The 15050-nt window shown below is 41.1% G+C and overlaps 1 protein-coding gene across 1 annotated transcript; it reads right to left on the minus strand.

The window, feature by feature from the left end:
• Positions 1 to 3957: 3957 nt before the first annotated feature.
• Positions 3958 to 4410, minus strand: LOC129671531 (10 kDa heat shock protein, mitochondrial-like). Its single transcript, XM_055600576.1, is given in 2 exon segments — positions 3958 to 4120; positions 4123 to 4410. Coding segments are annotated over 2 exon segments (306 nt in total). The 5' UTR covers positions 4361 to 4410; the 3' UTR covers positions 3958 to 4052.
• Positions 4411 to 15050: the final 10640 nt, after the last annotated feature.

Here is a 15050-nt window from a genome sequence, read left to right on the forward strand (position 1 = left end):
GGTTTTGACTTTATCTCAGAATTCAATTCTTTCAGATCTTTGAATAGCTCCACTTTATCATTTAGGTATAAAACTAAACTACCATTCTCAAAAAAAGTTTTCCTGGTAAGGGAGGTCCTCCTCTCCTTCCTTCTGATCTTAGTCTATCAATCACATCAGGAGTGGCTGCATTGTCATCTTACTTGGGTAGGGGCATTCATGAAGAAGGAGGAAGGAGGGAGGGTAGGACTGGGAGGAGAGGAGGGAGGGGCTTATGGGGGGATATAAAGTAAATAAAGTGTAATTAATAAAATTAAATTAAATTTAAAAAAGTTTTCCTGGAATATTCTAACCCTGAATCTGATCCTAAATCTGGATTTATAATATTCTCCTTTTATTAATTTATTTTATTCTTTCTTCCTACCAAATATAGCGTAACAGTAATCAAATAATATTATACCATTGTTGTTCTCAATAGAAGTATTGGTTTGTTTATCCAATGATTATTCTTTGAAGAAGAATGGATTTTCTCCTGCTGGGGAGATGGCTTGGTGGATAAGGTGCTTGCCATGGAAGCAAGAGAACACATATTTCCAGAACACAAATAAAACAAGACATGATAGCACCACTTGTAACCCCAGCTCCTAACAAAAATGGATGAACAGAAGACTCTCCAGACGCTTATGAGCCAGCTATCCTGAAATGCACAGCAACAAGATACCTGTTCTCAAACAATCTGAAAGGCAGGGACTGGCACCTGAGGTTGTCCTTTAACCACTACATTTGCCACCTTTTCCCCTTCCCTTTATACCCTACTGCACACACACACACACACACACACACACACACACACACACACACAAGCATGAATGTGCAGATGCACCTTTTAAAAAATATAGTAATACAATGACTCCTAGTAACATTCTGCTGTACCCAAAGAACAGGGCCTCCCTCAGTCATCATCACAGGAGCTTCCTCTTGCAGTAGATAGGAACTAATATCAACAAGAGAATGATGTGCATAGAGTGAGAGACCGCGGAACAAATCCTTAGCCAAACTAACCAAAAGGCAGAGAGACAGTATTCAAATTAACAAAATCAGAAATGAAAAGGGGGACATAATGATAGACATTGACAAAATCCAAACAATCATTAGGTCCTACTTCAAAAATCTCTACACCACAATATGCAAAAATCTAAATGAAATGTATGATTTTCTTCATAGGTACCACCTACTAACTGTAAGTCAAGATCATGTAAGTAATTTAAATAGATCTATGAACCCTAAAGAAATAGAAATAGTCATTAAAAGTCTCAACCAAAAAAATTCAGGGCCAAATGATTTTAGTGCAGAATTCTATCAGACTTTCAAAAAAGAGCTAATACCAACACTCCTCAAACTATTCCACAAAATAAAAGAACATTGCCAAACTCATTTTGTGAGGCCACAGTCTCCCTGATAACTAAACCACAAAAACACCAAACAAAGAAAAAGAATTTCAGACCAATCTCCCACATGAACATTGATACAAAAATACTCAAAAAGATACTCACAAAACCAATCCAAGAATACATCAAAAACATTGTCCACCATGATGAAGGAGGCTTCATCCCAGGGATGTAGGTGTGGTTCAACATCGGAAATCCATCAATGCAACCCACCATTTAAACAAACTGAAAGAAAAAAAAAGACAAGATCATCTCACTAGAGTAGTCTGATTTACATTTTCCTGTTGACTATGCACCTAGAACATTATTTTATTTATTTATTTATTATTGGTTACATTTTATTAACTCTGTATCCCAGCTGTATCTCGCTCCCTCATTCCCTCCCATCTCCCTTCCTCATCTCCTCCCCACCCCTTTCCAAGTGCACTGATTAGGGAGGACCTCCTCTCCTTTCATCTGACCCTGTTTTATCAGGTATCTTCAGGACTAGCTGCAAAGTCCTCCTCTGTGGCCTAGCAGGACTGCTTCTCCCTTGGGGGGTGGGGAGGTTAAAGAGCCTGCCATTGGGTTCCTGTCAGAAATAGTTCCTGTTCCCCTTACTATGGGAAACCAATTGGTTACTGAGCTACCATGGGCTACATCCGAGCAGAGGTTCTAGGTTATATCCACACATGGTCCTTGGTGGAGTGTCAATCTCAGAAAAGAACCCTGTGCCCAGATATATTTGGTCCTTGTGGAGCTCCTATCCTTTACATGTCATACAAACTCCCCCTTCTTTCATATGATTCCCTGCACTCTGCCAAAGGTTTGGTTATGAGTCTTAGTATCTGCTTTGATACACTACTAGGTAGAGTCTTTCAGGGGCCCTCTGCAGTAGGCTCCTGTCCTGTTACTTGTTTTCTCCTACATCCAATGCACCTCCCACTTGTCTTTCTAAGTGAGGATTGATCATCTTACTCTGGGTCCTCTTTCTTGTTTATCTTCTTTAGGTATATAGATTTCATTATGTTTATCATATCTTATAGGACTATATGAGTGAGTATATACCATGTGTCTTTCTCCTTCTGGGATACTTCACTCAGAATGATCTTTTCTAGATCCAATTTGCCTGCAAATTTCATGATTTCCTCGTTTTTGATTGCTGAGTAGTATTCCATTGTGTAAAAATACCACAATTGCTGTACCCATTCCTCCATTGAGGGATATCTGGGTTGTTTCCAGGTTCTGGCTATTACAAATAAAGCTGCTACAAGCATGGTTGAGCAAATGTCCTTGTTGTGTCCTTGAGCAAATTTTGGGTATATGCCTAGCAGTGGTATAGCTGGATCTTGAGGAAGCACTATTCCTAATTGTCTGAGAAAGTGCCAGATTGACTTCAAAAGTGGTTGTACCAGTTTGCATTCCCACCAGCAATGGAGGAGGGTTCCCCTTTCTTCACAACCTCTCCAGCATGTGTTGTCACTTGAGTTATTCATCTTAGCCATTCTGATAGGTGTAAGGTGAAATCTCAGGGTCATTTTGATTTGCATCTCCCTGATGGCTAAGGATATTGAGCATCTCTTTAAGTATTTCTCTGCCATTCCATATTCCTCTACAGAGAATTCTCTGTTTAGCTCCATACCCATTTTTTAATTGGATTACTTGATTTATTGCTTTTTAACTTCTTTAGATCTTTATATATGCTAGACATTTTTAAGTGCTTCTTAGCCATTAGAGTTTCCTCTGTTGAGAATTCTCTGTTTAGCTCTGTACCCCATTTTTTAATTGAGTTGTTTGTTTGTTGGTGTTAACTTCTTGAGTTCTTTATATACTTTGGGTATTAGCCAAAAAATCCTGTTGGATGTAGGATTGGTGAAGATATTTTCCCAATCTGTTGCTACTGTTTTGTTTTATTGACAGTGTTCTTTTTCTTACAGAAGCTTTTCAGTTTCATGAGGTCTCATTTATTGATTGTTAATCTTAGAGCCTGTGCTGCTGGTGTTCTGTTCAGAAAGTTGTCTCCTGTGCCAATAAGTTCCAGGCTTTTCCCCACTTTCTCTTCTAATAGATTTAGTGTTTCTGGTTTTAGTGAGGTCTTTGATTTGCTTGGACTTGAGTTTTGTGCATGGTGATAAATGTGGATCTATTTGCATTTTTTTTGAATGCAAACATCCAGTTAGACTAGCCCCATTTTTTTCCATTGTATTGTTTTGGCTTCTTTGTCAAAAATTAGGTATTCATATGTGTGGGTTTATTTCCGAGTGTTCAATTCCATTGATCAACATGTCTGTTTTTATGCCTATACGATGAGGTTTTTATTCTTTTTGCTCTGTAGTACAACTTGAAACCAGGGATGGTGATAACTTCAAAAGTTCTTTTTTTACAGAATTACTTACTCTATACTGTGTCTTTTATTTTTCCATGTGAAGTTGAGAATTGCTCTTTCAAAGTCTGTAAAGAATTGTTTTAGAATTTTGAAAGAAATTGCATTGAACCTGTAGATTGCTTTTCGTCAGATGGCCTTTTTTTTTTTTAGGCTTCGTCAGTTTATTATAAAAGGGAGGCAATGAAATTATTTACATGATGAAATAGTTCAGAATATCGGTGGAATGGGCAGCTTCATGTGACACCATTTCAATAATGATTTCAGTCCACATACTTTCCAAGAATGTCACGATCTCTAAATAAGAAATAATCCTTGTCATCTAGAACTACTTGGTGCCTCCATACTCTGGGAGAAGAACTTTGCCTCCAACCTTCACACTGACCGGTTGAATCTCTCCACCCTTTCCTTTCGCGCCTGATCCCACAGCCACTACCGTTGCTTGCAAAACTTTTCCTTGAGACTTTACTGGAAGCATGATGCCACCTTTGGTTACAGTTTCGGCGGCACTCCTTTCAACCAATACTCGGTCAAAGAGCGGAAGAAACTTTCTAAAAGCTTGTCCAGCCATGACTCGCCGCCGCAGCTCCGGACTCCGCACCCAGGCCGCCGCTGCAAGGAGAGTCCCCAGATGGCCATTTTTACTATGTTAATTCTACCAATCTGTGAGCACAGGAGACCTTTCCCACTTCTAATATTTTCTTTAATTGCTTTCTTCAAGGACCTAGTTCTTGTCATACAGGTTTTTCACTTGCTGGGTTAGAGCTACACCAAAATATTTTATATTATTTGTGGCTATTGTGAAGAGTGTTGTTTCCCTAAATTCTTTCTCAACCCATTTATCACTTGTTTAAAAGAAGGATACTGATTTTTTTTTTCGTTGATTTTGTATCCAGCCACTTTGCTGAAGGTGTTTATCAACTCTAGAAGTTCTCTGGTTGAATTTTTAGGGTTACTTATGTATACTATCATATTATCTGCAAATAGCAATGCTTTAATTTCTTCCTTTCCAATGAAATGAGATTCCATTTTTCACCAGTCAGAATGGCTAATATCAGAAACTAAAGTGACAGCACATGCTGGAGAGATATGCAGCTAGGGGAACACTCCTCCATTGCTGGTGGGAATACAAATTTGTACAACCACTTTGGAAATCAGTCTAGTGTTCTTTCAGAAAGTTGGTAACAGTTCTACCTCAAGCTATACCACTTCTGGGCATATAACCCAAAAGATGCTCCACCATAAAACAAGGTCATTTGCTCAATTATGGTCATAGCGGCTTTATTTGTAATAGCCAGAAACTTGAAACAAATACCCAGATGTCCCTCAACCAAAGAATGGATAAAGAAACTATTGTATATTACTCGACGAAATACTACTCAACTATGAAAAATAAGGAAATGATGCAATTTGCAGGCAAATGGATGGAACTAGAAAAGATCATCCTGAGTGAGGCAAATTAGAAGCAGAAAGACACCCAAGGTATATACTCACTTATAAGTGGATATTAGCCATATAGTATAGGATAAATATCTAAAATATATAGTCCTAAAGAAGCTAAACAACAAGGAGGACCCTTGGGAAGATGCTTAATCCTCATTAAGAAGAGCAAATAAGATAGACATCAAAAGTAGGAGAGGACAAGAAACAGGACAGGAGCCTACCACAGAGGGCCTCTGAAAGACTTTACCCAGCAGGGTATCGAAGCAGATACTGAGACTAATAGCCAAACTTTGGGCAGAATGCAGAGAAGCCTAGGGAAGAAGGGGGAGATAGAAAGACCTGGAGGAAACAGGAGCTCCACAAGGAGACCAACAGAGCTAAAAACTCTGGGTGCAGGATGTCCTGCAACCAAGACCACACATGGAGAGGACCTAGACCCCCTGCACAGATGTAGCCCATAGGCAGATCAGCCTCAAAGTAGGTGCCCTAGTAGGAGGAGCAGGGAATGTGTCTGGCATGGACTCAGTGGCCAGCCCTTAGATTACCTCCCCCTGGGGAAGGGAACTAGTCTTGCCAGGCCACAGAGAAAGATTATGCAGCCAGTCCAGATGAGACCTGATAGAGTAGGATCAGATAGGCGATGAGGAGGACCTCCCCTATCAGTGGACTAGGAGAGCATAGGTGGAGAAAAAGGAGGGAGGGTGGGACTGGGTGGAGACAAGGCAGGGGCTACAGCCGGGATACAAAGTGAACAAATTGTAATAAATAATAAATAAATAAATAAATAAAAGTTAAAATAAAGAAAAAAATAAACACAAGGAAATCATGCAATTTGCAGGCAAATGGATGGAACTAGAAAATTATCTTGAGTGAGGTAACGCAGACCTAGAAAGACACATATGGTATGTACTCACTTATAAGTGGATATAATAGCCATCTAATGTTATAGCCATATAATACAGGATAGCCTACTATAATCCACAGACCCAAAGAAGCCAAGTAACAAGGAGGGCCCAAGGGAGGATACTTGACTCCCACACAGAAAGGATGTTGAAAGTGGATGAAGAGAGAAAACTGGGTAAGAAGGAGTGTGGGGAGGAGAACGAAAGCAGGGATCAGATGTGGGAAGAAAAAAGGTGGGAGACAAGAGGGCTGGGGGAGAAAAGGGAAACCGAGGGGAAAGGACATCTCTGAGACAAGCTGGAGACCTAAGACACAGTAGGCTCCTCAGAGAATGTAGGTGTGACTCTTGTTGAGATTCCTAGCTGGGAGGGACATGGAGACTGAAGGGGCCACCTCCTACCAAGAAGGAACTTCTACTGGAGAATGGGGGACACCAACCCACCCACAAAACCTTTGACTCAAAATCTACCCTGCCTACAGGAAGTACAATGATAAAAATGGAGCAAAGAAAGAGAGAATGTCCAACCAATGCCTGGCCCAACCTGAGACCCATCCCATAGGAGAGAGCCAAGCACTGACACTATTTTTTAGTATTTTTATTATTTTTTTTAATTTTTTATTAATTACACTTTATTCATTTTGTAGCCCCCCATAAGCCCCTCCCTCCTCCCATCGCAGCCCCACCCTCCCTCCTCTTTCTGCATGCATGCCCCTCCCCAAGTCCACTGATAGGGGAGGTTCTCCTCTCCTTTCTGATCTTAGTCTATCAGTTCTCATCAAAACTGGCTGCATTGTCCTCTACTGTGGCCTGGTAAGGCTGCTCCCCCCCTCAGGGGGAGGTGATCAAAGAACAGGCCAATCAGATTATGTCATAGGCAGTCCCTCTTCCCATTACTATGTAACCCACTTGGACACTGAACTGCCATGGGCTATATCTGTGCAGGGGTTCTAGATTATCTCCACGAATAGTCCTTGGTTGGAGTGTGAGTCTCTGGGAAGTTCCCTGTGTTCAAATTTTCTTGTTCTGTTGCTCTCCTTGTGGAGACCCTGTCCTCTCCAGCTCTTACTATTTCCCACTTCTTACATAAAATTCCGTTCACTCTGCCCAACAGGATATCAGGCTCAGCATCTGTTTTGATAGTCTGCAGGGCAGAGGCTTTCAGATGCCCTCTGTGGCAGGTTCCTAGGTTGTTGCCTGTTTTCTTCTTCTGGCTTTCAGAGGCCCTCTGTAGCAGGTTCCTAGGTTGTTTCCTGTTTTCTTCTTCTTCTGATGTCCATTCTCTTTGCCTTTCAGGATGGGGATTGAGCATTTTAGTTAGGGTCCTCTCTTTTGCTTAGTTTGTTTAGATGTACAGATTTTAGTGGGTTTATCCTATGTTGTATGTTTATATGAGTGAGTATATACCATGTGTGTCTTTTTGCTTCTGAGACAACTCACTCAGGATGATCCTTTCCAGATCCCACCATTTACCTGCAAATTTCATGATCCTTATTTTTCATTGCTGAGTAATATTCCATTGTATAGATGTACCACAGTTTCTGCATCCATTCTTCAGTTGAGGGGCATCTGGGTTGTTTCCAGCTTCTGGCTATTACAAATAAAGCTGCTACAAACATGGTTGAGCAAATGTCCTTTTTGTGTACTTGAGCCTCTTTTGGATATATGCCTAGGAGTGGTATGGCTGGATCTTGGGGAAGCGCTATTCCTAGTTGTCTGAGAAAGCGCCAGATTGATTTTCAGAGTGGTTGTACCAGTTTACATTCCCACCAGCAGTGGAGGATGGTTCCCCTTTCTCCACATCCTCTCCAGCATGTGTTGTCCCTTGAGTTTTTGATCTTGGCCATTCTGATGGGTGTAAGGTGAAATCTCAGGGTTGTTTTGATTTGCATTTCCCTAATGGCTAATGAGGTTGAGCATTTCTTTAAGTGCTTCTCTGCCATTCGATGTTCCTCTACAGAGAATTCTCTGTTTAGCTCTGTTTCCTATTTTTTGAGTGGATTACTTGGTTTGCTGCTTTTCAGCTTCTTTAGTTCTTTATATATACTGGATGTGAGTCCTCTGTCAGATAAAGGGTTGGTGAAGATTCTTTCCCAATCTGTAGGCAGTCGCTTTGTTTTGATGATGGTGCCCTTTGCTTTGCAGAAGCTTTTCAGTTTCAGGAGGTCCCATTTATTGATTGTTGCTCTTAGAGCCTGTGCTGTTGGTGTTGTGTTCAGGAAGTTTTCTCCTGTACCAATGAGTTCTAGGGTATTCCCCACTTTTTTTCTAGCTGATTTAATATGTCTGGTTTTATGTTGAGGTCTTTGATCCACCTGGACTTCAGTTTTGTGCAGGGTGATAAGTATGGATCTATTTTTATTTTTCTACATGTAGACATCCAGTTGGACCAGCAGCATTTGTTGAAGATGCTATCTTTTTTCCATTGTATGGTTTTGGCGTCTTTGTCAAAGATCAGGTGTCCATAAGTGTGTGGGTTTATTTCTGGGTCCTCTGTTCGGTTCCATTGATCCACCATTCTGTTTCTATGCCAGTAACATACAGTTTTTAAAACTGTTGCTCTATAGTACAACTTAAGATCAGGGATGGAGATACCTCCAGAAGATCTTTTATTGTAGAGGATTGTTTTAGCAATTCTGGGTTTCTTGTTATTCCATATGAAGTTGAGAATTTTTCTTTCCAGGTCTGTAAAGAATTGTGTTGGTAATTTGATCGGAATTGCATTGAATCTGTAGATTGCTTTTGGTAAGATGGCCATTTTTACTATGTTAATCCTGCCAAGCCATGAACATGGGAGATCTTTCCATCTCTGATATCTTCTTCTAATTCTTTCTTCAGAGACTTGAAATTTTTTTCATATAAGTCTTTGACTTCCTTGGTTAGGGTTACTCCAAGGTACCTTATGTCATTTGTGGCTATTGTGAAGGGTGTTGTTTCCCTAATTTCTTTCTCAGCCCTTTTGTCTTTTGTACACAGGAGGGCTACTGATTTTTTTGAGTTAATTTTTTATCCGGCCACTTTGCTGAAGGTGTTTATCAGCTGTAGGAGTTCCCTGGTAGAGTTTTGGGGGTCACTCACATATACTATCATATCATCTTCAAATAGTGATAATTTTACTTCTTCCTTTCCAATTTGTATCCCCTTGATCTCCTTCAACTGTCTTATTGCTCTAGCAAGGACTTCCAGACTATGTTGAAGAGATATGGAGAGAGTGGGCAGCCTTGTCTTGTGCCTGATTAGAGTGGGACTGCTTTAAGTTTCCCTCCATTCAGTTTGATGTTGGCTATAGGCTTGCTGTATATCAACTTTACTATGTTTAGATACGTGCCTTGTATCCCTGATCTCTCCAATACTTTAAACATGAATGGATGTTGGATTTTGTCAAATGCTTTTTCAGCATTTAGGGAGATTATCATGTGTTTTTTTTTTCTTTCAGTTTGTTAATATGTTGGATCACATTGATGGATTTCCGTATATTGAACCACCCCTGCATACCTGGGATGAAGCCTACTTGGTCATGGTGGATGATATCTTTGATGTGTTCTTGTATTCTGTTTGAGAGTATTTTGTTAAGTATTTTTGCATCAATGTTCATAAGGGAGATTGGCCTGAAATTCTCTTTCTTTGTTGAGTCTTTGTGAGGTTTAGGTACCAAGGTGACTGTGGCTTCATAGAATGAGTATGGTAATGTTCCTTCTGTTTCTATTTTGTGGAATAGTTTGAAGAGAATTGGTGTTAGCTCTTCTTTGAAGGTCTGGTAGAATTCTGCGCTGAAGCCATCTGGTCCTGGGCTCTTTTTGGTTGGGAGACTTTTGATGATCGCTTCTATTTCTTTGGGGGATATAGGACTATTTAATTGATTTACCTGGTCCTGATTCAGCTTTGGTAAGTCAAATCGATCAAGAAAATTGTCCATTTTGTTTAGATTTTCAAATTTAGTGGCATATAGACTTTTGAAGTAAGTCCTAATTATTGTTTGGATTTCCTCAGTGTCTGTAGTTATGTCCCCCTTTTCATTTCTGATTTTGTTGATTTGGGTGGTGTCTCTCTGCCTTTTAGTTAGCTAGGCTAAGGGTTTGTCAATCTTGTTGATTTTCTCAAAGAACCAGCTCTTGGTTTCATTGATTCTTTGAATTGTTTTATTTGTTTCTAATTGATTGATTTCAGCCCTGAGCTTGATTATTTCCAGCCGTCTACTCCTTTTTGGTGTGTCTGCTTCTTCTTTTGCTAGGGTTTTTAAGTGAGCCATTAAGTTCCTTGAATGCGCTGTCTCTAATTTCTTCTTGAAGGCACTTAGTGCTATGAACTTTCCTCTTAGCACGGCCTTCATTGTGTCCCACAAGTTTGGGTATGCTGTGTCTTCATTTTCATTGAGTTCTAGGAAGATTTTAATTTCTTTCTTTATTTCTTCCCTGACCCAGCTGTCTTTTAGTAGCAAGTTGTTCAGTTTCCATGTATGTGTAGGCTTTTTGCTATTTCTGTTGTTATTGAGGTCCAGCTTTATTCCATGGTGATCAGACAGGATACAAGGGATTATTTCAATCTTCTTGTATCTGTTGAGGCTTGCTTTGTGACCAACTATGTGGTCTATTTTGGAGAAGGTTCCATGAGGTGCTGAGAAGAAGGTAAATTTTTTTGTGTTTGGGTGTAAAGTTCTGTAAATGTCTGTTGGGTCCATTTGATTCATGACATTGTTTCTTTGTTTAATTTCTGTTTAGTTGACCTGTCCTTTGTTGAGAGTGGGGTGTTGAAGTCTCCCACTATTAGTGTGTGGGGATCTATGTGTGGTTTAAGTTTTATCAATGTTTCTTTCACAAATGTGGGTGCCCTTGTATTTGGGGCATAGATGTTCAGGATTGTGATGTCTTCTTGGTGGAATTTTCCCTTGATGAGTATGAAGTGTCCTTCCCCATCTCTTTTGATTAATTTTGGTTGAAAGTCTATTTTATCAGATATTAGAATGGCTACTCCTGCTTGCTTCTTGGATCCATTTGCTTGGAAAGCCGTCTTCCATCTCTTTACCCTTAGGTAATGTCTATCTTTGTGACTTAGGTGTGTTTCTTGTATACAACAGATTGCTGGGTTTTGTTTACGCATCCATTCTGTTAGTCTGTGTCTTTCTATTGGAGAATTAAGTTCATTAATATTGAGAGAGATTAATGACCAGTGGCTGTTAGATCCTTTGAATTTGATGTTGGCTGTGGTCATATGGTTGTGTGCTTGGTCGTTTTTTGTTTTACTGTAGTGGGGTTATTTATTTCCTGTGTTTTCTTGAATGTAGCTAGTTTTCTTGGGTTGTATTTTCCCTTCTAGTGTCTTCTGTAATGCTGGATTTGTTTGTAAGTATTGTTGAAATTTGTTTTTGTCATTGAATATCTTGATTTCTCCGTCTATGAGGACTGAGAGTTTTGTTCTCTTAGGGTCTGCATGATATCTGTCCAGACCCTTCTGGCTTTCATAGTCTCTGTTGAAAAGTCAGGTGTGATTCTAATGGGTTTGCCATTATATGTTACTTAGCCTTTTTCTCTTGCAGCTTTTAGTATTTTTTCTTTGCTCTGTATACTTACAGTTTTGATTATTATGTGGCAGGAGGATTTTCTTTTCTGGTCTAATTTATTGGGTGTTCTATAGGCCTCTTGTATTCTTATTGGCCTCTCCTTTAACTTGGAAAAATTTTCTTCAATGATTTTGTTGAAAATATTTTCTGGGCCTTGGTGCAGGGAATCTTCTTTTTCCTCTACTCCTATTATTCTTAGGTTTTGTCTTTTTATGTTGTCTTGAATTTCTTGGACGGTCTGTGTCAGGAATTTTTTAGATTTAACATTTTCTTTGACAGATACATCTATTTCTTCCATTGTATCTTCCACACCTGAGATTCTTTCTTCCATTTCTTGTAGCCTATTGAAAGCAGGAACCTCTGTAGTTCCTGCTTTCTTCCCTAAGTTCTTTCTCTCCACAATTTCTTCCATTTGTGTTGTTTTTTTTTTTAATTTTTCCAATTCTATTGTCAGGTCTTGAGCTATTTTGTTGGTTTCCTTCACTTGTCTGACTGTATTTTCATGTTTTTCCGTCAATTCCTTCAGCTGTTTGTTTGAACAATCCACTGATTCTTTTATTTCATTCAGTGATTTAAGCATTTCCTCTCTAAAGGCTACAAACTGTTTGGCTGCAGCTTCCTCTATTTCTTTTCATATTTTATTTGTTTCCTCTCTTATCTTCTTTGTGAGCATAGATGTTAGGTCATCTCTTTGAATTTCAGTTATGCTGGGTTGTCTAGGGCTATTTGCCCCTGGATAACTGGGTTCTGGAGATGCCATATTGCTCTGGCTTTTGTTGGTTGAACTTTTACGCTGTCCTCTACCCATTGGGCTATCTTAGTTGTTTGAAGTTAGTTTCTGGTTGTTCCTGGACTCTTGTAGTGGAGAGAATCCCTTTGGCAGGAAGATGGTTTTTCCTGAAGGAAGCCTTCTCAGCTTTTTGGGTATAGTCACTGGATGGCCGGTGTTTTTCAGGAGTTGCTACAGCTCACCTCAGGCATAGAGACCTGGGTGGTAACTGTGGTCCTGATTAGTCAAGAGGGCTCTCCTCTCACCAGGAGAAGTCCTGGAGACAGCTGCCCTGCTTCTGGGTTTCTTGCTGTAAATTTAGTGATCAGCTGCTGTAACCTGTGTGTCCCGTGGTTTGGTCAGTTTTGTTAGGGATAACTGGTTGCCCCTTGGAGCAGTATCTGGGGGTTGATCTCAGGGTTCCCGGTCTTTTGTAGGTCTGAGGTTGGGGCTCTGTGCCCCAGAACCCAAGAGGTAATCTGTGGCAGGTGAGTACTGCTCTCCTGGTAACAGCAGGCTATCTGGGGCACAGCAGTTCCCTGGGTTGGGTCAGTCTGTGGGACCTTTTCTGGGGATATACTGGGTTGCCTAAGTCCGTCCCCTTTGCCTCATTCCTTGTTCCTTGTGAGGGTTTTTCCAGACAGTGACTCTAAGACTCTGGTGTTTTGGGGCACACAGTTCTGTCTGTAAGGAGTAGTTGGTACAAAGCAGGCCTCTGGGCTGGCGGAGCGTGCGCCCGCCTGCTAGTCTGCGGGAGCTGGGTTCCTAATAACTCTGTGCTCCCTGCTTGGGCCCAGATCTGTGATTGCTGGGCGTACTTGCCTGTTTGCAATCTGTGGTCTACTAGACTTTCCCCAGGCAAAGCTTGGGTGACCCCAGCAGCATGGTTTCTTTCTTCCCTGTGGGGCCCTCTCTGGACAGAGATTCTCAGTTTCTTTTGCACCGGGGCGCGCAGCTCCTCTGTACCGGTGAGCTGGATGCTCAGCTCTCCGCGGCGGGAGCTCAGTTGTGATGGCGGCGGGTACCCGCGGTCCTCGAGACCTTCCAGGGAAAGACTGGGTGACCCGTGATCAGACTCGCAACTTTGCTTCCCCATGGAGTTTTCTTGCGACTGGGACTCTCAGTCTCAAGCACCCTTGTGCCCACCGATCAGCCTGGGAAAGTGATCGGGACACGCAGGTTTGCGGCACCAGCCCGGAGACCCAAAGCCCGCGTTACCCAGGATTTCTTCCGGGTTCTGGCTGGGCAGCCGAGAGTGGACCCAGCCGATTCCCACGCCGTGGGAGCCTCCCCTCACCTGGGAAACAGGATCAATCACTGTAGTTTTAGGGCCCAGCGTTCAGTCTCCTGGTCACTGCACGGAGAGTGCTGCCCAGCTTCTCAGACACAGTGCTCTCCCGGCGCCGCCATCTTGGCTCCTCAGTATTTTTATTTTTTTATATTATAGTTTAATCACTTTGTATCCCAGCTGTAGCCCCTTCCCTCATTCCCTCCCAATCCCACTGTCCCTCCCATGATACTCTGCTATGCTTGCAAACAAGAGCCTAGCATGATTCTGAGAGGCTCACCCCAGCAGTGATACAAAATAGATAATGAGACCCACAACCCAACCCACTAGGTGGACCTAGTGGAGCCTTGTGGAGTAGTGTGGGTGAAAGGTAGAAGGTCCCAAAGGAGACAAGAACCTCACAAAAAGACCAACAGTGTCAACTAATCTAGGCCCAGAGGGGCTTACAGATACTGAAGTATCAACCAAATTGTGTGCATGGATTGGACCTTGGCCCCCTATGCATGTAACTGATGGCAGCTTGACCCTCATGTGGGTACCCTAGCAATAAAGGGAGCATGGGTCATATGTAGCATGAACTCGGCTGCTTGCTTTTGGATCACTTTCCCTTAGCCGGACTGCCTTATCTGGCCTCAATACAAGAGGAAGTACTAAGTCCAGATGTTCTTGATGGGCCAGAGTAGGTTTATAAAAAGGGGGCTCCCTTTTCTGAGGAGAAGGGAAGGGAGAAAAGGAAGAAGGGATGAAGAAGTAGTACCAGAAGAAGAGGAGAGAGGGGGCTGTGATTGGGATGTAAAATGAAAAAAAAAAAAAAAAACAAATAAATTTATTTTTTAAAAAAAGAAAAAATAGTCGTCTCCAATATATTCTCACTGGGCATATTGACCACACTCCAGGGTAGACCTTATACTCAGGAGTAGTTGGCCAATACAAAATTAATTTAATGGTATTTTGAAGCCTTTTTGTCTCATATTGAGTTGTCTGGGTGTTTTTTTGTTTTGTTTTGTTTTTTGTTTTTTGGGGTTTTTTTGGTTTTTTTGTTTGTTTGTTTGTTTTTGTTTTGCCTTAATGATTTTTTTGCTTTTACACTTTGGCTTCTGTTTTTATGTTTCCAAGAGGGGTTTTGTATGTGTTTCTTGTTTTGTTGTTGTTATTGTTATGCTGTTTCTTTTATAAAAACAGAAGGAAGGACATGAAGAATGGTGGGACCAGGAGGAGAAGTGGAAGGGAGCTACAATTGAGATGTAAAGTGAATAAGAAAGAAAGAAAGAAAGAAAGAAAGAAAGAAAGAAAGAAAGAAAGA

The sequence above is a fragment of the Psammomys obesus genome, unplaced genomic scaffold, assembly GCF_907164565.1.
Source record: "Psammomys obesus unplaced genomic scaffold, mPsaObe1.curated_primary_1811, whole genome shotgun sequence".
NCBI lineage: Eukaryota > Metazoa > Chordata > Mammalia > Rodentia > Muridae > Psammomys > Psammomys obesus.